Genomic DNA, 26,749 nt, shown 5'->3' on the forward strand with positions numbered 1-26,749 from the left:
TTGAGTTTATTTTTGTGTGTGATGTAAGAAAGTGGTCCAGTTCTTTTTGACTATTTTTTGTGTGTGGCTGTTCAGTGTATCCAGAACCATTTATTGAAGATAACTCTCTTTTTCTCCATTGTATTCTTCCTCCTTTGTCATAGATTAATTCATAATGCAAGCATAGGTTTATTTCTGGGGTGATGCAACTTTGATACACACCCATGTTAGTTTTCTTGTGATTTCACAAGGTGTGGTAGGCATTATGTGGAAAGGAAGAATCAAGGCCCTGGAATTGTTTTGCTTTAAATCCTAACTTCACTTCTACTGTTAACTCTCAGGGCAAGTTTTTTACTCTTTGGCCCTATTTCCTCATCTGTCAGTGAAGATTATTGTTATTCTGTAGAACCGTTGAAGGAATTTAATGAGATAATGTGTTTAGCATGTGCTAAATTACAAATTACATGAGAGCAGGTCTTTTGTCTTCTTTGATCACCATTTGGTACTGTTACTGAGACCAGTGTCTGACATATAGCAGGAGTCAATAAATATTTTGTTGAATGAAGGATTGAATTATTTGTTTTCATTTTTTTTAAGTTTCATGGTTCACAGTTCACAATAAAGGAAGATTAATTTTAATGTGAATCTCTTTACCCCCTCCCTTGTCACACAACAATCAGAATGCTCTTTCTTTTTTTTTTTTTTAATTTTTATTTATTTATGATAGTCACACACACAGAGAGAGAGAGGCAGAGACGCAGGCAGAAGGAGAAGCAGGCAGAGGGAGAAGCAGGCAGAGGGAGAAGCAGGCTCCATGCACCGGGAGCCCGATGTGGGATTCGATCCCGGGTCTCCAGGATCGCACCCTGGGCCAAAGGCAGGTGCTAAACTGCTGCGCCACCCAGGGATCCCTGAATGCTCTTTCTTATAAGTAAAATTTATATATCATTCTTGTATTTAAAGACTCCTACCATGGTTTCAAGGCTCTGCCTTTCTCTTGTGAGCCCATCCCTGCTCCTTCCAGTCTCTCCCAATTTAGGAAAGGATACTGTCCTTAAATCACTGCCCAATTTTTCCTATTCCCTCATCCCTCAGTCCATCAGCTAGTCCTGCCACTTATACCTCTAAAACAGATTGTCAGTGTGTCTATTTCTCTCCGTCTTCATTACACCTCTCTTGGCCCAGTTGCTATCATTTCTTACCAAGACCAGCAGCCTAGGTGACAGATGGTAGCTTCTCACATCCCAACTGGTCTCTGTTTTCATTCTTAATTTCCTTACAATCCACTTTCCACATAACAGCTAAGAAGAAAGAAAGCTATTAAAAACAAGTGTCTCTTATTAGTTTAACATTCCCTAGTAGATTTCCACTGCTCTTCAAATAAAATCTAAACTCTTTGACATGGTCTCCAAGATCTCATCTGATTGGACCTTCATCTATCCCGTCTACTTTGTTGCTATGCTACAACCATGTGTGACTTTCTCTCTGTTCCCCTAGCATGCCAAAAACATCTTCATTACAAGGTTTTTCCCTTGACATTCATTTTGCATGGATATCTTGCTTTCAATTTTTGTTGCCTTTTTCCTATTATTAAATTCTAATCTCAAATATTATCTTCTCATCTCCTTCTCTGATTTTCTAATCTAAATAAAACTGCTCTTTTTATTCAATCCCTTATGTAGCTGAGTTATCTCATTCATTTATTCATTGAGTTGCTTGTTGTTAGGTGCTTCCACTAGAAGCTTCCCTACAATCAGATGCCTTTCCTCTCTTCTTTATCACAGTATGATAGATACCTAGTATCTATTCTAATGGTTGCCCTGAATTAGAAGCTCAGTAAATGTTTGATAAATAAGTAAAACTTCACATAACACTGTTTTCCCATATATGATTGGGGTAATTATTGAGGGAAGATATCAGTACTGAATATAATATCAGTAAAGGGTAGAACTTGAGATGCCCTTTTATTAGGATTCATACTCATGGAAAAGAAGTTATTCTACACTAGTAAGTTCACAAAGTCAGGAGTGAGCATTCTATTTGTTATTTCTAAATGTCATTCAATGATAGGGGCCTCCTAATAAATCATTCATTAAAAATTCTATCCTTTCTGAAATGATTGGACTCCTTTTTGTATTCAATGTAGGAATTCTCTAGTGAAAACTCTAAACATTTTTAATGTTAATTGTAATTTCACATTTTTTTTTTTTTACCCTTGTCTGGCTGTCCTGATTCTCATTTCTCAAGGCAAATGCCAAAAAGAATGATCTTTCTTTGCAGTCAACTGAGGCATAAAATTATTCGTTGTCAGTTAAAATATATAACCCTAGAGTTGCTTTTTCCTATTTTTGAATGAGCACTTTTTTCCCCAGAGACTGTAAGGTATGTATCTACTAATAAGTAAAATTTATTCAAAGGAATCATGTTAATATTTAGGATTCAGATTATTTTTTCAGCTATATTATATCACTAATTGTTATCCTAGTCTTTCTCAATCAATGAGATTATTTGTTAAATTTTAATGAATTAAGCAACAGTATCCTGTTTGGTTAGCACAGTGTAATTGCATAATTGGGATCATTTTCCTAATCATTTAAAATTAATTATCCCAGGTCTTCAAAGTATGCTTTAAAACTAGAAATAAAGTGAAAATTGCTTTGTTTTCAGTTGGTTTCTATTAGATGTATAGTCCACATACTTTGGGAAACAAACCTCTATCCTTCAAGTTGGATTTTAAGAATTTATATATTTTTATGTGAGATCACTACAGACTATTTCTTTTCTTTCTATCCCTTCATTAATACCTTAATACAACTCTTTGTATATTCTAATTAGCACTCCATTAAAATTATATTCTACTATTACAAGGTACTTCCTACCACCATCCTTTTTTGTACCAAAAGTCCTTAGCATTCTCCTTACTCCTCCTGCATTTCCATATGCCAGACAAGCAAGGTAATTGTCAGTGACAACTTATAAATCAATAAACAATGATATGTTTCTAGACCTCATGATTATCCTTCTCAGTAACAAAACACCCTTCCCACAAGACAATGATAAACATGTCTACCTAGGAAATTTTTTTCTCTGATTCCTACCACATAACAATTGTTTTTAAAAGCATAATAAAGTTTAAATAATTTATAAAATTAATGTCATTATTTTCATTTAGATACATCTTTCTGCTTTACAAACATGAAATATGGAGTGAAGAAGAGTAAAGGTTATTATAGCTTTTAATGCATCAATAAATCTCTAAGGTGTTAGAACTATCAGGTTATTCCACTGAAAATTTCTAAAGGCAATGCCAATTCTCAGAGCTTTAATGAATAATTGATTGGCTCAGGTTACAATGAAAGATGGGCTGGCATGGAGCATGACATTTATCATGCGTTAATTTAATAAAAATTGGAATGTGTTCTCTATTCCAGGTGTCTATTTTTGTTGTTCTCACTCTTGCTGTTTTATTTTTGTTTTTGTTTGACTCCTCTAACACTGAATGTCTTTCCATCTGTTTAACAGTCCTCCAAATACCTGAGGCACAGGTGTAAGTTCTCTGAAGGGCTCTAAGGGTTGTCTCCATTGTCCATTTCCATGACATGATGGACCTACCTCAGGCTTAACCTTTCCCACCTCCTCTCAACCCTTTCCTCTGACATTATATCTCACTGCTTTTTGCTACCAGGGTCTTTGTACAGAGGCCAGCCTTCTTAGATGGGGTACTGGCAAGATGGTTTAACACGGACTACTCTCTGTGATTGTACTTGACTCATGGGAAATTGGCATCTTTGTCAGGGCAAAAGTGGGTGTACAGATTACTCCACAGCTCTTGTTTTTGCAGTGTTCTTTTTTTTTTTTTTCCAATTTCCTTTTTCTCTGATCAGTCAGGAACATGAGCAGGAAGTCTGCTAAGTACGTCCAACTGGGAGGTATCATTCTTTCTAGTAGGCATCTTCGATTTATAGTAGTGATACATGTCAGTTTCTCATTTACCTACAATGTGGGGTGTGGGCAGAAGCACCCTATTACCATACCTTGGGAAGTCAGAGAAAAGCCATGGTATTCTTCATGAGGTCAGAAAATTGGGACTCCAGTGATTCATGCTTTCTCCTTCTCCCTCTTCTGCTTATGTAGAGTTGGGAGAGTAGAATTTTACATAACAATTTTACACATTTTTTTATTTTAAAGTGGCCAACATGAAAACTCCAATTCATTATGCAGTACATCTATTATGCACATATCCACATATAAGTGAGAATATACATATGTATATACATACACATATGTACACAAATATATATTTTAAATATTTTATTTATATATTTGTATATACATATATATGCATACATTTATATCCATGTAAGTGTGTATATATGTGTGTGTGTGTGTGTATATAAAAATGAAATTTAAAGAACAGTTTGAGACTATTGGTATTTTAATGCATAAACCTCAGTGCACTATGCTTATTACTATGTGAACTTTACTAAGTTCAGTAAAAACTCACCCCAAATTACTCCTTGGTGAATATAGGAAGACTCACAGTCCCTTCCTTGCAGTATTAATGTATATGAATTTGATTCATACAGAGTTGGTGCTAAGTATATTATTTTTAAGCAATTAAAAACATAAATTTCTCTTTCTCTTTTTCTAGATATCCTATAGTATGGCATCTAGAAAGGAAAAGATATTTAAAATAATTGTATATGGTAACAAAGCCAAAGTAAAGAATTTGATTCCAGGCATGGACTACATGTTGGACCTGAAGACAGTTAGAGGCAAAGATTACAGTTTATCTGCAATGAAGAAAGTGGCTACAAGTATGTTTATATCATGAATAAATTCTTTGCCTTATAGTTGTATGAGAACTTAAAGTATTTTGGCTTAGCACAAATAAAGCTATTTTAAGATAAAAACTGATAATACAGAATAATTATGACTATAAAAATATGATTAAGATAATTCTCAAAAACTATATGAACAATAACAAAATCTTTATAGCCTAAGTGTTTTGGGAAGTACCTAGAGTTTTTTAAATAATCTTAAGCCAATATATATATATGTGTGTGCCACACATGGAACATATGTGTGTATACATGTATATGTGTGTGTGTGTATAATATAAACACAATTCATTTTCTACTGAGGAAGGGGTTTGATAAGCAGAGAAATTTTCTCTTCCCTGATGTTTGTAAATTGACTGAAAATCAGTCTCATAATATTTTGGGTGACGTGGAGTAATAGTATCTTACCAATAATTCTTATGAAAGTTTGTGAAGTATACAGGATCCCCTCTCAGTGGAGACCAGTTGGTAGTGCAAGAAACAATATTACTTCCAATGACAAATGTATTAAATATGCAGCAATACAGGAATGCTGAAAACTTTGATGTAACCAGGAGAACCACATTTGAAAGTACCTTACTTCTGGCCCTTACTCATTCTCTAACCTATCTTTCCCTCCCTTCCATCCTCCCTTCCCTTCCTTTTCCCCCTTCCCTTCTTTCCTTCCTTCCTTCCTTCCTTCCTTCCTTCCTTCCTTCCTTCCTTCCTTCCTTCCTTCCTTCCTTCTTCTTCTTCTTCTTCTTCTTCTTTCTTCTTCTTCTTCTTCTTCTTCTTCTTCTTCTTCTTCTTCTTCTTCTTCTTCTTCTTTGAAAGAGAAAGCGGGGATCCCTGGGTGGCACAGCGGTTTGGCACCTGCCTTTGGCCCGGGGCACGATCCTGGAGATCCGGGATCGAATCCCACGTCGGGCTCCTGGTGCATGGAGCCTGCTTCTCCCTCTGCCTGTGTCTCTGCCTTTCTCTCTCTCTCTCTGTAACTATCATAAATAAATAAAAATTTTAAAAAAGGAAAAAAAAAGAAAGAGAAAGCAAGCTTGAAGGGGCAGGGACAGAAAAGAGAGAATCTTAAGCAGGCTCCGTGCCTAGCATGGAGCCAAATACAGAGCTTGATATCAAGACCCTGACATGATGACCTGAGCCAAAATCCAGGGTCAGATGCTTAACTAACTGAACCACCCAGGTATCCAGTTTTTCTATTTCATTTTTATTTAAAATCTAGCTAACTGCTAGGTGGTAGCTAACAAACCTGGGACTATATAGTATGAGGATACTTCTTGTTACAAGCACTCAGGAAGCACAAGTCTACAGGAATGACTAGTGATTTATGATTGATTAAGGAAAATCATTTGGGAACTAGAGAGGATATTAATGTGCCACTTAAATTGAAATCAAATATATATAATGTCCTATTCCTCTATTTGCAGAGCTGACCATGGAGGATGTTATACATGAATAAATTTAAGGATTAGTACATAGACGATTAAATTATATTATTCATGTTTGCTTTGTTTTTACACATATATATGCAATTTTAATTTACATATAATTTACTTTTTCAATAGAACCATCTAGGATATGTGGCTTAACGTTAAAAGCTGTGAATACTACTTCTGCCAATTTAATGTGGAATCCAACAGAGACCAACTTCACTCATTACAAGATTTATATATCAAACAGAACATTTGTACAAGAATATCTTATTTGGGGAATTATTACAGAGCACACAGTTACAGATCTGACTCCTGGTGGAATATATAACATCACAATACATAGAATGAGAGGCAATGTTGAAGGACCTGGCACATTTATCAGAGTTGTTGCAGGTATACAAACTCTTGGTTATATTTTAAAAATTTATATTTGTGTTGCATATTATACTGTTCAAAATAAAAGTTCAATGCATTTTTTGCAATTTGAAAATTTAAACTTTATAAAATGATGTAAAAATATTCATTTTATTGGGATATTCTGTGGATTTTTGAGATAATATATATAAAGTGCAATCGGATGAAACATATCTGGTACATGGTCAGTGCTCATGAAATGTAGTTAATATTTCTCTTGAGTGTCACATCAAATTAGAGGTCCAGCTAGTGAAATTAGGTGGATAATTTGGGGAATCATCCATCCTCCTAAAAACTTATTCATTGTCTTTTGTGTCCTACTATGTGCTACACACATGAAAAAGTATAGTCTTAGAATGTACATAGAGTAGTAAAGAATGGAAGCATAGAAGCACATATAGTATAAATCAAATTAATAGGTGAAACAATGGAAGTAAGTTCAAACTTATTCTGGTTGCACAGAAAAGGGAATGACTAGCTCCATGGCATCGATGGAGAAGATTCTTTGAGCCTGGTAATGACTATAAAGGATATAGAGTTTTCTAATTAGACTAGAGGATATATGGGATGTAAGGAAAGGTGGACTCACAGAAGGAACAGCCTATGCAAAATTATGGAGATATAAATGAATAATGGTATATTTGTGGAATTATAAGCATTCAACATTGTAGGATTTTTTTTGTTTGCATATGAGAAGAGAACAAAATCCTATTATGAATAAAGCATCATTTTAAAATCCAAATGAGGCTGTGAAACCTATCAATATTTTAATTTTTTGGAAAAAGAACAGCAATAACTCATGAAATTACTCTTAAGTAATCTTTTTTTTTTTTTTTTTTTTTTTTTTTTACTCTTAAGTAATCTTTAAGACTGTGAATTCAACATGATCCAAAGCAAACATGAAACGATAACTCAATCTATGGATATTTGTTATGTGGTTCTTACACATATTATTTGCCTCTAATTGGTGTTTCGACAAATTGCCATAAGCTTAGTGGCATGGAACAACAAAAAATTTATCATGTCCTAATTCTGTAGGCCATATGTTCAACACAGATCTTACCAGTCTAAAATCAAGGTGTTCAGAGGGCTGTGTTCCTTTTTATAGGTTCGGGGGAAACCCAATTCTTTGTTCATACAACCGTCTTTGTTCATAACAACCGTTAGCAATGTTCAGTTCCTTGTGGTTGTAGGACGGAAGTAACCATTTCTTTGCTGGCTGTCAGCTGAGAATTAATTCCAGCTCTAGAGGAAGCATCATTCCTTGGCTTGTAATCATCTTCTTCCATCTCCAAAGCCAACAAAGGAGATTGAATTGCACTCATGCTTAAACGTTATCCTACCTTTTTTTCTGTTACATGGGACTATTTTTCCTCTTTCAATTTTAAGGGCCTTTGTGCTTAGATTGGGTCTACCTGGATAATCTAGGTTGACTTCTCTGTTTGAAAATTCATAACCTTGGGCAGCCCCAGTGGCGCAGTGGTTTAGCGCCGCCTGCAGCCCGGGGTGTGATCCTGGAGACCCAGGATTGAGTCCCACATCTGGCTTCCTGCATGGAGCCTGCTTCTCCCTCTGCCTCTCTCTTCGCTCTCTCTGAATGAATAAAGAAATAAATCTTTAAAAAAAATTCATAATCTTAATTACATCTAAAGCTCCTTTTGCCATATAACATAACATATTAATAGGTTCTAGGGTTTAGCATATGGACACCTTGGAGTGTCATTATTCTACATACTGAATACACTATTGTTTTCCTAAATGTGATATATATGTGACAATGTAAAACAAGCAGTGAGTTTAGAATTCATAAATGAGCTTTACTCTTGGATTTGATACTTATTAACTGACTGTTATTGGTCATTACCTAATATCTTGGGCTTTTGTGTTTCAGTGTAATTTGGAGTACATGATCTCTGAGAATCTTATGGCTCTTAAACATTCTATTATACTTTTTACATTTAATTTTTTTAATTTTAAAGATTTTGTTTATTTTAGAGAGAGCAAGAGCACACAAGCAGTGGGGAGGAGAAAGGGAGAGAGGGAGGAGCAGAGGGAGAGGGAGAGGGAAAAATGGACTCCCTGCTGAGCAGGGAGCCCTTCATGGGGCTCAGCTTGATCTCACAGTCCTGGGATCATAACCCAAGCTGAAGAAAGATGCTTAACCAACTGAACCACCCAGTTGTACATTTCAACTTTGTACATTTCAAATATAGTTTATATATAAATACTGTGCATCTTTGCTATTTCTTAAAAAGCGCATATCTTAAATCATGTATTCAATGTCTTTTTTTCCTGCAGAGTGTCACAATAGGTAATACAATCCAACACATTAAAACTGGATGCATTCAAGAAGTTTTAGTATCTGGCAGGTTTTCTAAACTCAGCACTATTGACATTTTGGGTTGAGTGATTCTCTTTTATGCTGATCTGTCCTGTGCACTGTAGGATGTTTAACTATTTCCCTGACCTCTGCCCACTACATAGCAGTAGGATCTTAATCATGATGATCTAATTTCATTTCCAAAATCCTCAGAAATTCAGAAATTGCCAGAAGTTGGCAAAATCACAAGTGGTCTATGGTAAGCACTGATATATGGGGTTGGATGGAATGATCAAATAGACAACTGAGCAAAGATTGAGAAAAAAGTATGATAAATATTTTGCTGATGGACAGGTAAGGAAGATTATGCAATGAATGGGACAGGGTTTGCTTACTTAGAATTTGGTCTGAGGAAAAAGTAACCAAAGTAACATCAGTGTCAAAAAAGTTTTATGGAAGATATAGACTGGTCATTTTATTTTATTTTATTTTATTTTTTATTTTTTTTTTTAAATTTTTATTTATTTATTTATGATAGTCACAGAGAGAGAGAGAGAGAGAGGCAGAGACACAGGCAGAGGGAGAAGCAGGCTCCATGCACCAGGAGCCTGATGTGGGATTCGATCCCGGGTCTCCAGGATCGCGCCCTGGGCCAAAGGCAGGCGCCAAACCGCTGCGCCACCCAGGGATCCCTAGTCTGGTCATTTTAAAGAGAGCGCTTTATGAAATAGTAGGAACCTAATGTTCTACTGGTTCTAATGGTTTTACAGTGTGGTTTAGGAGATGGGATTTGAGAGATTATAGGTGGATAATGGAAGTGTTAGAGGAGAGGAGTGATTTTGGGAAGTGGGTTGATAGAGGAAATAGGGAAGGGTGGTAACCTAGGATTCCTGATTAGAGAGAACCTGGAGCAGGAAAAGATCCCTCCACCCTGCTTTTTGTAAAGAGAGTGGTGATAATGGAACAATGCTGGAGGGCCCATTGTGTGCAGAGCACTGTTGACATGAGGAGGGGGCTAAAAGTAAGAGATTAAGAAGAGGCAGTGTGATGGTTTTACAAAGAGATGGCCAAGGTTTACAGAGAAAGATAGGAGGAATAACAATTCCTACTAATCATGGCTTACATGTACTAAGCCTTACTATGTTCAAGCCACTCTTCTAAGCACTTTACATGTGTTTACTTATTTTATTCTCACTACAACGTGTGTAGTAGCAGTATTATTATCCCCAAGTTGATGAGGCCAGTGAGATACAGAGGGGTTAAGGATTTTGCCTAAAATCTTATTAATGTGGCAGAGCCAGGATTTAAACCCAGTAATCCAGTTCCAGGACCTATGACCAGTGCCTGTCCTAAAAAACGATTCTTTGTTTAGACTCTTGTGGCAGCTAATGTGATGCTCACTTATTAAAGAATGTTTATTTTATTAATAGTTTATATTTCTGAAATATGAGGAAGCTATAGGTGCTTGATAAGTATGTGTTGCCTTGACACAGGGCATGTTTAGGTAGAATCTCAATTTAGGGGGCCATTTCAAATAATAATCTTAGACTTAAAACTATGGATCGCCCTATTGCTTGAATCCTCTATAAAATATTGATTGATTTAGGATTTCTTGATCTACTACTATTTATAAGCCACTTTGTATAGGTTAAAGTGGTGCAGTTATCATAATAATTGAACCTTAAGTTCTGAAGCTAGTGCTTCTAGGTCTAAATCCTGGCTCTGCCATTCACCTGTTAGCCTAGCTTTAAGACCTTGGTGAAGTTGCCTAAATTCTTTCTCTGTTTTCTCATTTTTAAATGACAACAATAATAGTATGTACTTATAAATTGTTACATTACATACAGTGTGTGAAAGTGCTATGACAGTGTGGAAGACATCATAAATTTGGTAGGAAAAAAAAAATTTGGTAGGAGTTTGTTATAATTTTGCATGTCTTATGCATGAGTATCTCCTCAGTCATAGTATATATTATGCCCAGCCTATGATTTAATCATGGAAGGATTTATTTATTTATTTATTTATTTATTTATTTATTTATTATTTTTTATTATAAATTTATTTTTTATTGGTGTTCAATTTGCCAACATATAGAATAACACCCAGTGCTCATCCCATCAAGTGCCCCCCTCAGTGCCCATCACCAAGTCACCCCCACCCCCCTGCCCACCTCCCCTTCCACCACCCCTAATTCGTTTCCCAGAGTTAGGAGTCTCTCATGTTCTGTCACCCTCTCTGATATTTCCCACTCATTTTTCCCTCCTTTCCCCTTTATTCCCTTTCACTATTTTTTTATATTCCCCAAATGAATGAGACCATATAATGTTTGTCCTTTTCCGATTGACTTGTTTCACTTGGAAGTAAATGTGAAACTTATATACAGTGTTAGCACATAGAAAATATTATAATGGAAACTTTTTAAGTCTTCCCATTTTATTTTAAAATAGTTGACTTTTGTTTTCTTGATACTATTTTGATAAGTAGGTGCAGCTTTTTTTGTGGGTATTCCAAGTTATGTAACATTTTTCTCCCACTTTGTGTATGTATATTCTTTTGAATCAGAATCTACTGAGGAGTTCTCTGTGTAGCTTGCTCTTCCATTTTGAATTCTTACTCTTTCTTAAAGGTTAATATACCATAGTTTATATCATAATTTTGTTTTTGTGGTCCTCTTAATTCCTTTTGAACTGTTTTCTTTATGGACACTGATCATGGGATTATATTTCTGGGTTTTCTTTTTTCAGCTTCTCAAAATGCAATTTAGGTAAATTCACTAAAATGCCAAGGGGAAAAGTTGAGAGATTCTTTAAAGCTATACTGTTCAATATGTCATGATTTAGCAGTCTAGGACTATTGACTTTTAAGATGTAGCTAGTCTAAATTCAGCTGTGCTATAAATGTGAAGGACATAGGATTTCAAAGACTTAGTATGGAAGACAGGGAACTAGCTCGTTAATAATGTTAGTTATATTGACTAGATGAAATGATATTTTTGATATATTGGGTTAAATAAAATATATATTGGGTTAATTTTACATGTTTCTTTTTATCCTTTTAATGTTGCTCCCATCATGTTGTTTTTGGACAGTGCTGCTTTACAGAATCATAAGACAGTTAAGCATATTTAAGTCTCTGAGATATCCTGTAATAAAGAAAGCTGTTTAACTTAAAAAAGAAATTATTGACAAAGTGGCTTAATCATACAACAACTTTTATTAGACTCCAAGGTATTAGGGTTCTGAGGATTAGCTTGAGAAATTCTGGTCCTAAAAAAATATGTACCTAAGCCTAGAATTCTGTTTGCTATCCCTAATTAAATTGAACACAATGCAATATTCTCTGAAAACTCCAACCAAACACATCCATTTCCCAATTTGATTTTTATTGGTTAGCAACAATTTGGTTGGGAATAATATTTTTGCTTCATATTTTCCTACCTCTTAAGAGATTATATCCCACGAGGTACAAGCCATGTGTTTACTTTCAGTTCATTGAGTATTCCAGCCCATATGCAGGAGTCTGCATTCTTCCACAATAGCATAAGCATTACTCCATCTCCATACCTTTTTCTGAGGGCAAGCCTCCTTTTTTTTTTCCTCTGTTCATATTAACACAACATCTACGAATTGGCCTCCTATTGCCATTTTTGCTTCTCTCCAAATCTTATACCATTCATATATCATTTCAAAGTAAAGCTTTTAAAATAATAATTGTTAAAAAGTCACATTGTTTTCCTCTTAAAATTCCCCACTTTTCCATTGCATTTAGGAGTGAGAAAAAGCTAACATCTTTATTATGGCCTACATGATCAGCACCTCTCCTCCTTCTTACTTGATTCCAGAAGCTCAGGCTGGCCTTTCTCAGTTACACTAAATTCAGTGCATTTCCAGGGTTTCTTCTATTCACTCTGCTTTGAAAAGTCCTTACCAAACTGTCTTGAAGCTTCCAGACCTTCCCTCTTGATCAGATTGGCAGATTTCCAGACAAATATATCCTTCCTCTTCTTGGTGACACATACTTCATCCTTAGCCAAGAGTCCTTCAGTGTGTAATCTTAAACCACAGTCTAGGAAACTACATCCTATCTTACCACCATCCCAGTAAACAGACCTTCATTTCTATCTTTTTTTTTTCTTCCAGAGTTTCATCCTAGGTCTTTTCCCAGGTTTTGCCTAAGATTTCATAAGTCTTAGTTGCATTTCAGGATCTTTGAGGAAATAAATAGTATTAGCCCTCATATAAATCAGAAAATGTGAGTAGTAATTCATTGGATTTTTGTCATGTTAAACCTTTATGTATTTTAATGTAGGCTGGTGAGGAGAACTGAGCTCTTTTCTCTTAAGCTTGGGAATAGAGAGGACATAGGTCTGTGTGCCAAATGACCCAGGAAAAATGCCGGCAGCTATGCACAATGAAGGAATTTTACCCCTACAAATGGGGTATTCCTCTGACCTTTCACCTTGGGTTTACAGTATTTCTAAAGAGTCATTATAAAAATACACTTTTCCCTACATAACAGTTTGGAGATGATGCCAAGAGAATGTTGGCTGTATCTTTGAGAATGTCATAGAGGAAATTAATTCATCAATACCAGGATCACTTATAGGGAAGCATTATAAGCATTAAAGGAACTTTTCAAAGAAGATAAAGAAAAGCTCCTCTGGAAGTATCTCTCTCACCCACCTAAACGTGAGAAATTGACCTGTTAAGATGTCTGTTTTATGCCATATGCCCTAATAGTTTTGTTACAAGATGTATATTTCATTTTTTATTATATCCATTTTAAGTCATCTCTGATACATGGGCTTTAAAATGAGAAGTGGAGCTAAATAATTAATCCTAGAGTCCTTACTTTTGGAAATGCTATTAGATTGGGTCTTTATCAGGTATGTTTTTCACATGCTTGGCTTCATAATCTCTCTTCCTCCCCCTATATTGTTTGTCTGGAATTGGCACTAAAGATAAGACAGAGCAAAAATCTGACTCATTGGCAACCAATCAGAAGAACTTTAAGTAGAAAACTCCCTTTAAGGAGGTAAAAGCAGCATAAACAAAACTTTGGGAACAGTGGAAGCAAAGGTAGAAAAATATGGTTGAAGTGGCTAGGATAATTAATACTTATTTAAAGAATTATTGTTTAAAAGCTATCATATTTCATTTCCTACATGAAAATAGCTCTTTCTTTTTTTTAAGGAGACACCTAACTAAATATTCATCAGAAATGTTCACCCTTTGAAAAATTTGGCAGACGTTAGTTATATTTTTTCTAATTATCTTCGGCTTGGTAAAATATCCAGATAATTGGATATTATAAGTCCAATAGTTTGGACTATTTAAGTCCTTGCTTAAAATGATTCAAATTTTCAATTAGAGCATAAGCTTTAAAAAACAATTTGGGGACGCCTGGGTGGCTCAGTGGTTGAGCGTCTACCTCTGGCTCAGGGCGTGATCCTGGGGTCCTGGGATCAAGTCCCGTGTCGGGCTCCCTGCATGGAGCTTGCTTCTCCCTCTGCCTGTGTCTTTGCCCCTCACCCCCCGTGTCTCTTATGAATAAATAAATAAAATCATAAAAAAAAAACCAAAACGATTTGGGCAACTGACAGATTTTAGCAGATAAAGAATATCCCAGAAACAGATACATAAATGGATATTTTACTTCTGATAATTGTATTTAAAAATTATTATTATTAAAGATTTAAGTGCTTGACACCTTTGTGTGACTAGAGAGAATTTAAAGATCTCGGTGCTTTTTTTTTTTTTTTTTTTTTAACAATGTGGTTATATTGAAATCTGATAGACTATTGATTTTAATATTTTCTTTGAATCTTTAGGAGAATTAACTCAATTTCAAACCTTTATTTATTTTTTAAAAATATCAGAACCAGAAAAACCCCAGAAACTTAAAGCCTTCAATATTTCTGTGCATTCCTTTTCTCTGTACTGGAGCCTGCCCTCTGGCCATGTGGAAAGGTTTCATGTGGATCTTGTTCCTGACAGTGGCTTTGTTACTATCAAAGATCTTGGAGGTGGAGAGTATCAGGTATAGTTTTCATTTTCGTACTTGCCGAGCCAACTTGTATTTATATTTGGTCCTCATAGGAAAGTGCTTTATGAAACTCATACGCCATGAATACTCACTCTTCTGAGAGTTTTTAAAAGGCATAAAATGAAGACAAAAACACTGATGCTGAATTGATGAGTGTAAGTTTCAGCATGGGTGGACTGTTACCTTAGCAACGTCTATGCCTTTTTTTTTCTTAAGTCTTACCAGAACCTACAGCCAGCCATCCAAGGGTTCATGAATAGTTTAACAAAGAAAGGGCAGAGCTATTGAGTAATCCAGGCTCATTAATTGTGTACTTGCCAGGAGGATCTGTCTTTAAATCATTAATGCAGGCAACATTTCTCTCTAGAGCCATCAATGTGATTCCACTGCCTGAAAAATGTAATAATGATGGATTTTCTTATCATTTTTCTTTTACTTTTTATTGGAACTTCAGAGACCCAGGTATTTCATATATACTCCTAAAAACAAGGGTTAAACAATGGGCTGTAGATTTCCTAAGACTCTTAAATAGTTGTTTCTTGTGATAATAAACTAGAGAGATTGAAATACTGATTTAGTTTTTGATAGCACAGTAAGTTTTGCAAGTTTTTCTTACCTGTTATTTGGTAAATAGTTATGTGATGGAACAAATTTATATTTTACAATAATATGGAACTTGGAATATTTTAAACAGTGCAGAGTTATAGAGTGAGATGTTCTTTATTTTCTTGTTGTGATAGATTTATTGTTTTAGCTTTCTTGTTTTCCACAAAGTTTTAACACAATTCTTGCTTTGGGTGTTCTAGGTTGATGTTTCCAATGCGGTTCCTGGTACTAGGTACGATGTAACTATCTCTTCTATTTCTGCTACCACATACAGCTCACCTGTTAGTAGAACAGTGACAACGAATGTAACAAGTGAGTATATATGTCTTCCCTTTTTATGAAGTAGTATTTGCAGCTAATATAACTCCATTGGGTGGAAATACTTACATGAGTCATATGTGCTATTTTTTTTCACTAACATGAAAACAGGTTAGTAATTAAAGCAAAATGGAAACTTAAGAAAGTGATCTGTTAAGCATCTGTGTTCTACTGGTTCTTTAGCTTTCTTGACTTTCAGAGAGTAAAGATAATTATACTTGTTTGTGAAATGGATCAGAGACTGTTAATGGTAATATTTATATAATCCAAAAAAATAATAATCCAGAGCCAAGAAGATAACCTCACTGCTCTTGCTTAGGAAGAATTATTTAGTTGGTAAGACTGTATTCTTGCTCTCTTAGTTTTATGGGGAAGCTTTGCACAAATAAGTCTCTTTTAAAAATGATCTGGCGTGAAAAGGGTATTTGGCATGTAGTATGTCGTAGCATTCCATTTTTTACATTCTTATAAAAGAATGTTTTTGGTATCCCCTAAGGCATTTAGTCTTTTTTTTTTTTTTCTTTTGGTAGCAAAGCTCGAGGGAGGATAAATTCACATTTGAGATACCATTAGTCTTTGGGAACTTCAAAAGTGTACATTTGTAAAAAACAAAACAAAACAAAACAAAAAACTTTCTTACTATGATTGTGAAGATACAATAATTGTTTGACCTTTTAACAACATATCTTTAAAAATAGAACCAGGGCCTCCAGTCTTCCTAGCAGGAGAAAGAGTTGGATCTGCTGGGATTCTTCTGTCTTGGAATACACCACCTAATCCAAATGGAAGGATTATATCTTACATTGTGAAATATAAGGAGGTTTGTCCATGGATGCAAACAGAATACACACAAGTTAGAACAAAGCCAGATAGTCTGGAAGTTCTTCTTACTAATCTTAATCCTGGAACAACATATGAAATCAAGGTAATATTTTTGTTAATATTTAGTATTAAGTATTAATACTCAGTATTAAAATATTTCATTCATTTTTAAAGTGAAGGAGCTCTTTCTCACTGAACAAACGTCTATAGTTGAACATAGCCAAGTGACTAAAGAACGATCATCTGAGTCATAACCTCAGTGCGCATCTGGGCTCTTAACATTTGAACTATTATAATTTCTTTTCATTTTTAAGGGTATTCATATAATTTATTTATTTTGAAAACATTTGATTTAGCGACTGTTTCAAAGAATAAATCAAGCTTAAATTACATAATTTAGGCTTCAGAGGTAAAATATTCTACTTTTTCACTAAATCTAAAGTTAGTTTTTGTATTTTTCTCTTAATCTTCTTGTATTTGTATGTCTGTCATCAAACTTTGAATAATGGTATGAAAGTTTCTATTGAGCCAGTTTCTCAGAGAACAATGTATTCAATTCAATTCCATTCAATAAGTGTTTCCTGAAATTTTACCCTGTTTTATTGTGTTTATAAAAATTTTTAGTTCTTTACAGTGTTTATAATATGCAAAATTAAGCATCTTATTTAAAAATTAAATAAAGAACATATAAAAAGCAATCCTTAAATTAGGCAATATGAAAGTGTTACAATTAAGATATACTTGTGATATTTCCAGAGTATAATAAAAGATACAGATATCTTTTTGATCCTTTCCATTTTCAATATGACATTAATATGTTCTTTGAGCTTTTAAGATAATTAAATATGGAGAAAGAATCTATAAAAGCTGTATAAATATAAGACATAACTGAGATGGCTTTCTGGGTGGTAAGAAATGATGGGAAAGAGAATTTGCCTGGCATGGGGTTTCCTTATTGGAAGCATGCCTATTTGTGGAATCAAAGCACACAGTAAGAATTAGAGAGCATCCCAATAGCAGGGATCCCTCATATGAGAAATAGTAAAAAGGAAATTTTTACTGATGCAAACCCAAGGTGAAAGTCAAAGATTCATGATGGCTATTTCATTGCAGAAACATGAGTAAAGAGTAGGAAACCTTTTCTAATGGACATCTAAAAATGACATAGTATGCATATTTTCTATCAACAAGCACATATTCAGATTAGTTTATATGTTAAAATATTGAAGGTAATAAGTAAAAGTTACTATTTAAGATAATATATAAAGATATGTAAAGGTGATATTTAAAGATTAAATTTTAATGTGATAATAAGCTATTGAAGACAGAAAGGTAATTTAGCTAACCGAGTTCTGCTTAGATCTATTTTTATGGAGTATGAATTTTTATTCCTTTAAATTCTCTTATTTCAGGCCTATTGGGAAGCCCTTATTCTCCTTTTAATCTCATACTTTATAAATCATTGTTGTGACCTTTACGCTGTTCAAATAAATGTTAACCATTGCAGAATTCCGAAGGGTATTTGGTGCAGTACATTGATATCTTCAAACGCAGATATCAAATCTATATGATCTGGGGAAAATCCTATTAAGTACTTTACATGAGTTATTTCAATTAGTCCTTAGAACAATTATATGACATAGATATATTGTTATTCCCATTTTAAAGAGAAGGAAAATGTGACTTAGAACAGGGCTAAGTAAATTATCCTACAACTACTCATTTGGGAATTGGTGGAGTTCAATTTAAATACGGTTTTCAGACTCCAGTTATGGCATTTGGAAGAGCGTAAGAGTCTTGTGCTCAATAAGGATATTTTCTCTGCCTATTCTAGGCTATTTGACTAGACTATCTGAGTCAAAAAGAATTTTTCTATTTTTTAAATTCAGAATACTTAGTCTCACTGATTATACTCATTTTTAAAATTTTTTCTTGAGTATGTATTTGACTGGTTAGATTGTAAACTCTCAAGCCAGATACCATAAACATGGTCTTGTATTTGTTACAGAAATAGTCATAGTGTCTGGTATCAGGTAAATATAATGGAAAGGAGTTGAACTTTAGAAATAAGCATGACTTCAATAGATTCTGGTTCTGCAACTTATTTCTGTATGACTCAATCAAGGTACTTGACTTGTTTCAATCAGTTTCCTCATTTATAAAATGCTGTTAAGAACATCTTATGTTTTGAAAAAAAAAAAAACATCTTATGTTTTGATTATGTGGACAAAATGAGATATGTAAAGTTTCTAGGAGAGTTCCTGGTACATAAAAGTTGCCCACAAATAGTAACTGTTACTATTATAACTACTAATTGACTATAAAACTTGACTATTAATTTTTTCCATCAGGAATTTAAGAAACCTGTTGAATCAAAATATGCTGCAAATACACCCTTCAGGAAAATGGAAATATGGAATAGCTCCATGTGTGCTTTATGCTTTGGGAATATTGCAGGAATTAAGGAAAAAGTGTCTTTGCCATTAAACTTATCAACAAGTCAAAATTTTATTGTTTCAGATTCTGTTTAATTAGAGAGTAAAAAGTTTGAACATAATTCTTTCGGTCTATTTTAGGTTGCTGCTGAAAACAGTGCTGGTATTGGAGTGTTTAGTGACCCATTTCTTTTCCAAACTGCAGAAAGTGGTAATTTGCCTAAATCATTCTAAATTAACTTAATTATAAGTTTTTGGCATTTAAGATAAATAGCTATATAAACCAAATAATGGTGTTAAAATCTATAAAATTTTCAACAGCATGGCCATCCAATTACTTTTAGAATCCTCTTGGATAGTTATTCATTAAAATATATATTGTTCTTTCTGATTATAAAAACAGAAAGTGTTATCTTAAAAAAATGCTTTGAAAAAATAAGAAACAAACAGTAAAAATTATCCATGGTCTTGTCATATAAAAACTCCGTTGCCATTTTGATGCATTCCCGGCTGGTCCTTTTTTCTCTCATATATATGTGTCTATATGACTATGTACTAATGAAAGTAGGCTTATGCCATCTATGCAAGTTTATATCCCACCTTTTCCTGTTAATATCAAATCATATGCATTTTTATGACATTGGACTTTTGGAAATACGGATTTTTATAGTATTATTATTCCACAACATGTAGTCATTACCAAAACAATTTAAGATACTTCCCTTCTTTCAATGATGGAGAGGGAAGAACTTGATGTATCATTGATGCCTCTTTCTCATAGTATAGTCTATCAGCAAATCTTTTTTTTTTTCTATCAGCAAATCTTGCCAGAACTACATCAAAATGCATCCTGAATCTCACTCTAATTGCAAATCACTCTAATCTATCATCACTTCTTGCCTGAACAATTAAGTCTCCTTACTGGTTTTCTGGTTTCCAACTTACCTGTCCACAGTTCCTCCTCTCCACAAGAGCTACATCATCTTTTGAAATATAAGCCAGACTATATTACTTCTCTCTTCCTAGTATGGTTCTATCTTATTCAGGAGAAGACTGTAAGTCCTTCCCATGGTCCACAGCACTCTGAATGCTCTTTTCCCTCTCTGATCCATCTCTAACTTTTCTTCCTTCCCTCCAAATATACCACCTACACCTATCTTCCATCGAAAGGCCCTTGCATTTGCTGTTTCCTGTAACTGGAATACTCTTTCACTCAATAGCCCTGTCTCTCTCCCCTAGTTATTTCAAATCTCACATTAACACTCCTAATTATACCTACTAAAATAACCTCTATTTTCTCCTGTTCATTTCTAGTCCTAACAAATTCTCTTTGGTCATTGGATCAGCTTGATGCATTACACATTTACTTGGTTATTTTTTATTGTATATATCAGCCTAGTAGAACATAAGCTTTGTGATAAAAATAAGCTAGTGAATGGAGGTGCTTTTATTTATTTAACAGTTCCTCTATACATAATAGCAAAAAGTTAGAACCAATAAGTGCAAGATGATTGAATAAATAATGGCATCTCCATTCAACAACAAATATTTTCTGTGGAACTTACATTCTTGTAGGCTAAAGTAAATGAGTTACTGAGTAATATGTCAGGTTAGTGACAAGTGCTATAAAAAGAAATTCTATAATTTTTATAGTAAATGTTCTATAAACATTTTACAACTATAAATGTTCTCATATTTAAAAGATAAAAATCTTCCAGTGAACCACTTTATCCCAAAGGAATAAATTGAAACGGGCTCTGTGTATCTAGAGAGGATAATGCAATGACTCATGTTAAAAAATATGCATCAAGCTTTGTGGCCCAGTTTTTATTGTGACTTTATCTAAAGAAGTATATGAAAATATGTCCTATTCCATAGGAAGTTAGAGAAAATTCAGGAGTTTATTTAAAATTAGAAATTAATGATTTATGAGGTTTAAATTACTCTTTTGATTTTGAGCAGATTGACTCTCAAATTATTTATACAACTAAAATTCCAGTGGGAAAACTATCATTTCAAAATTAAATATTCATTGGGATATAAAAGAAAAATTATCACTAATTTTTTCAGTTTTTAGGGAAGCTAATTGGAATAATTTTTGAATGACATATGAAATAATTTTTTCTTGGATGTCTCACTGTTTCTTATTTGTTGTGTGTTTTTGGGCAAATTGTAGAATTATATAATTTCTCTTGTCCCTATCTTTCCTTTTTTTTTTTTTTTTTTTGTAAATGTAAAGTGGTAAAAATGTAATGTAAATCTAAATTTAATTGCATCAGTGTTCTGTAATTTTCTCCCCAAGTGCCCCTTTTTATTATTTGTGCTAAAAGAACCCAAATTGAAGGGTTAGTTCAATAGAATAAATAAACTATATTTATTATGGTCAAATCAGAAGGAATTCCTTTCCTCATGAATAAAAATACTCTTAGGAAGAGTATAAAAGTTAACTAATTATACCATTCTGAATTAATATTGCATCCATAAGCACAAAAATCTCAACTTCTTAACTTCCCATTCAGTATTGTTTCAGGTAAACACTTAATTTATTTTGGCTTTAATGGGATGCCCTCCATTTTCAACTTGATGGATATTTAGAAATGCAAAAAGATTTATGAAGTTCCTTTCTGGTTCAGTAAATGTATACTTTGCATAGAGTGTACTTTGAAAAGTTGTAGACACCTTCACATAGCTATACAAATATGTGCATGTTACTAGTCTAGATGTATCCTCAAAGTGTTGGAAGACACTTATCTGAAAGATGAAATGACTATAAATAGAAATTTTTGATACTACAGTATCAAACCTTAACTTGGATCAAGATGGATAAATTCACTCTATGAATATCAAGAAATAATAGGTTTTGGCACATAAAACTCCAGAACTAGAAACTAGAATATTCAAGATAGGGAAAGACCTACCAACTACAGAAGAGAGCCAGGATTATTCTTCAGACACCATAAAGTCACAAAAGGAACACACAAGCAAAAATATTTAATTGAAACAAAAATTTTAAAGCAAGTTGATAAAAATACTGTTTTTTCATTAATTGTTCAACATAATTACTATCTATGTATGTATTTAATATTTTGGGAGCACTTCTTGAATATTTTAAAATCATGCATTTAATGAATGTTGGTTACCTTATAAATTCAAATTTCTCTATACTTGAGTAATTCCCTGTGAGTGTTATTGAGGCTCATTTGAAAGTGTGTTAGCTTGTCTGTAATTTGTTTTTTGCATGTACATATTTAATGTGTGTGTGTGTGTGTGTATGTATATCAGGCATACTTATAAACGTATGGATAGTTTACACAAATAAGGTATTTAAAGGATGATTAGGATTCACTGAGGAAGTAAAATGGTGGTGGTTACCAGAGGATGGGTTGGGGGAATGAGACAGATGTTGTTTATGGGTACAAACTTGACTCAAGTAATAAATAAGCCATAGATCTCTGATGCACAGTATAATTAATATAGACAACCATGCAATATTATAGTATGTAATGTGATATTATAATTATGTAATATGGTAGAAGTACTAAATATCACTACAATGGCAGTCATAATACAATATGGAAATGTATCAAATCACACCTTAAATTTATACAGTTATATATCAAATATATTCAGTTTTAAAAGATTCATGATAAAAGTTTTAATTCATAATTTCATAGCATCATATATTTAACCTTTTAATATTTTTCTTTATTATATTATATCCATCCAAAAGAAATTGAAGCGTTAAATATTTAGTGTCAGAGAGTTATATTGTCATTGTCCTTCCTTCTTAAGCTTTAAATAATTACATTGATGAGTTTTCCTTGAAAAAATTTCCATCTAACATTCCATTCATTATAAATGATTAATCATCCTTCTAAATTGTTTTATATTTTTCTCATTAAAACTCAGCTATCCTTAATTGTCCTAGTTTCTCTGGTTTAACTCATATTCATATACAACCCTCATTCCCAGAACCTAAGTTCCTTATATAATTTATATATTTATATAACTTACAAATCATATTTTGGTATTCTTCTGTACAATGTACATTTAAACTCTTATTATTTGGTATCTTAATAGTAGACACCTCTGTTATCACTTATATTGATTTACCGTCATGTTTTGTTTTTATTTCTTTCAGTAGTATTTATCAGGTTTGTTCTAAATGCTAAAGGATCTTACTCTACTTTGTCAGTTTTGCATAACTTACCTTGAAATTAATGGGCATAATATTCTTTCATTCTGGCTTCATGTTTGTCTCATCCTAGCTAGAATAGCTAGAATAGCATATCTTTTTTTTAAAAAAAAGATTGTATTTATTTATTTGAGAGTGAGCAAGCAAGAGAGAAAGCACACGAGCAAGAGGAGGGACAGAGAAAGAAGCAGACTTCTGAGCAGGGAGCCCCACACAGGGCTTGATCTCAGGAGATCATGACCTGAGCTGAAGGCAGATGCCCAAGCAACTGAGCCACTCAGGTGCCCCTAGCATATGGATTGTTATTGCCATTTATCAATAATTGATGATAAAGTATCGTGAATTCGGTGAAATTTGATTTTGAGGGTGTATAAAACTCAAAATATCATAATCACAACCAGTTGGGTGCTATTCACTTTATATTAGAAACTAGATATTTACGTACATTCCAGAAATGTGCTCTTTGGTATAAATGGTTGAATAATTGTTTCAATTTGCCACTTCTTCATTATCTAAGGAATCTGTGTAATTCCAAAATATTTTAGGAGGGGATCTGTTATTCAAATTTGTTTGTAGATTCACAAATAACTGTTGATTGGATATTTTTCAGACTTATTTTGAAATAGTTCACCCATGGATCCATTAGATAAATAATGCTAAAGTTAACTTATTTCCGTCTTAACCATAACTCTATGAGCTCAAATTCCAGTTCTTTATCTTAGGCAAAATTAACTAAATATATTTCAAAAAGTCTTGCCTGAGTAGATCTTTTTTCTAAGAGAGTATATTTAATTTTATATAATATGAGAAATAAAACATCCCAACATTATATAAATGCCATTCTAAATTTTATAATAGTATTTTCTCCTTTCCTGCAATCTCTCTCACTTTCCCAGCTCCAGGAAAAGTGGTGAATCTCACAGTTGAGGCCTTTAACTATTCTTCAGTAAACCTGATTTGGTATTTACCTTGGCAACCAAATGGCAAAATAACCAGCTTCAAGATTAGTGTCAAGCATGCCAGAAGTGGGATAGTAGTGGAAGATGTCTCCATCAGAGTAGAAGACATTTTGACTGGGAAGTTGCCAGAATGTAATGTAAGTATTGTGGAACACTTTCTATGTCTCAAAAACTTTAGGTGAGGGAAGTTTCCAGTATATGGAAACTTTTTAAACCACAGTGGTTATTAGCCGTTTGATTACATAGCGTTAGGTATAGTATCATGTTATACACAATTGGCTATATTCAAGGTAGAATAAGAGAAGGGTCTGAGAATTCAAGAGGTATAAAAATCCTGCAGGGAGCTCTGAAGAGACTTCATGGAAGGAGTAACATTTGTTAATGGGTCTTGGATTGGCTATGGTGTAAGGACAGGGAGAGCATGTGAGGGGAGTATTTTGGGTGGAGGATATTTTATAAAGGCTTGAAATAGGAAAGTATAGGATATCACTGGAAAAAAAAAAGATAATATTTCCATGTGACAAGAGAGGAAGGGAAGGCAACAAAGTGATGTTGTGGAAGTAGATTGTTTTTGCTGTGCATGTCTTTGATGAAGAATTTATGACTCTAGTCATTTATGGGAAATCCCTGGAAGTACCATAATAATGCTTTTCCAAAATTAATTTGGATGATTTTTGTGATATTACTGGAGAAACAAAGAAAATTACTTTTGTTTTAAATAATTTATAGAAGTATTAAAACCTTTTTAAAGTTAGGATGTATTTCTAATGTGCACATAAACATACATACATGCACATATACACATATGCAACATATGTGCTATTGGCTTTATCATTTGAGTATTTATGAGAAAAAAAAAGATAGTACCAGTGAGAAAGCGACCTATGCTTGAAATTTCACAAAAGGGAATATAGTTTACTTCTTTGGTTCTTGTACTTTTTAACATGAATTTTAAAGATTCTTATTAATGATTTTGCGGTAGCTTTACCTTTATTCTAAGCCTTTTGAAATCCTACTCATAAGAAATATTAAGGTATAAAGAACACAATAAATATATTCTATTCTAAAACTGTAGACATAAATGGGTATAATTAAACTCTAGCAAATTTATCTGTAAATTGAATAGATAATAATCTATTAAATCTTAATGAATCATACACATATACATAAATTTAAGAATGATATTTATGCTATAAAGGAAAAATAAATGAATTACACTTCTCATGTTCATCAAGAGGTACCATATTATTCTTCAATGGTTATTTATTTTGTTCACTAGGAGAATAATGAATCTTTTTTATGGAGTACAACCAGCCCTTCTCCAACCCTTGGTAGAGTTACACCTCCATCACGTACCACATATTCAAGCACGTTGGCAAGGAGTAAGATAAGCTCTGTGTGGAAAGAGCCTATAAGTTTCATAGTGACACATTTGAGACCTTATACAACGTATCTTTTTGAAGTTTCTGCTGTTACAACTGAAGCAGGTTATATTGATAGTACCATTGTCAGGACACCAGAATCAGGTATGGTGTTTCATTTTTTGTGTATGTAGAAAAAAATAATTAAATTATTTATAAAATAATCTCTCATTGTTTTCATATAGATCTTTTTGTTAAAACCTTCCTTCCCTTTCAATAACTTTCTACCCCAGTAACAGATCATGGACATACCATCTGGAGCATCTTTAATTTCAATATTATTTTACAGTACAAACATAAGCATCTAAAAAGAGAAAGGAGATTTGAAAGAATCCATCCTTGAGCTAATAACCGTGATCCTATGATCAGCTTTTATTGTTCTTTGATCTAAGCAATTGTTCATAATCATCTCTGCCCTTCTTCATCTCCTATAATCATCTGTATCCTCCTCTCACTTATACTGTTATAACCAAATGTGGAGGTAACACCTATAGTGAAAGAAATATCATGTGATTCATATTTCAGTAGCAGACAAAAATAGTACTTAAAAAATAAACTACGTATTGCACTAGAGTTTCCCTATGTGAAAAATGGAGACAGCAATAGTACCTCCTTTATGATGGTGTTGGGTTTAATGGGAGTAATTAGATGTTATTATTACTAAGTTTGAAGAGTACACATTTCTAGTTATGAGTGTTTATATATTTAATTATGAGAATATATATACATATATATTTATGTGGTTACTGACCTGATACTATACTAAATATGTGGTATCAGATATTCAGTTGTGATTGATAATTTTTTGAGGTTACTAGAAATTATTGCTGGTAAGATAATTTCCCTAAAGCACATTATTTTTTTTTTCCTGATGACAGCTGTCAGCTTCTTCGTTTCATCATATAAAGTTTGAAGTTTTTTTTCTTGATTTAAATCATCTTTAAATCATACCATTTCCTCCTTCTAT

The 26,749-nt window shown here is 33.4% G+C and overlaps 1 protein-coding gene across 1 annotated transcript in view; it reads left to right on the forward strand.

Annotated features, from left to right (window-relative positions):
- Positions 1-26,749, forward strand: part of PTPRQ (protein tyrosine phosphatase receptor type Q) — a 246,833-nt gene that overhangs the window by 39,018 nt on the left and 181,066 nt on the right. Inside the window, 8 exon segments of the mRNA XM_038558531.1 lie at positions 4,631-4,796; positions 6,380-6,640; positions 14,860-15,020; positions 15,833-15,944; positions 16,649-16,875; positions 19,349-19,418; positions 24,299-24,498; positions 25,641-25,887. Of these exon segments, the coding sequence (XP_038414459.1) occupies positions 4,631-4,796; positions 6,380-6,640; positions 14,860-15,020; positions 15,833-15,944; positions 16,649-16,875; positions 19,349-19,418; positions 24,299-24,498; positions 25,641-25,887 (1,444 nt within the window).

Source organism: Canis lupus, chromosome 15 (genome assembly GCF_011100685.1).
Source record: "Canis lupus familiaris isolate Mischka breed German Shepherd chromosome 15, alternate assembly UU_Cfam_GSD_1.0, whole genome shotgun sequence".
Lineage (NCBI taxonomy): Eukaryota > Metazoa > Chordata > Mammalia > Carnivora > Canidae > Canis > Canis lupus.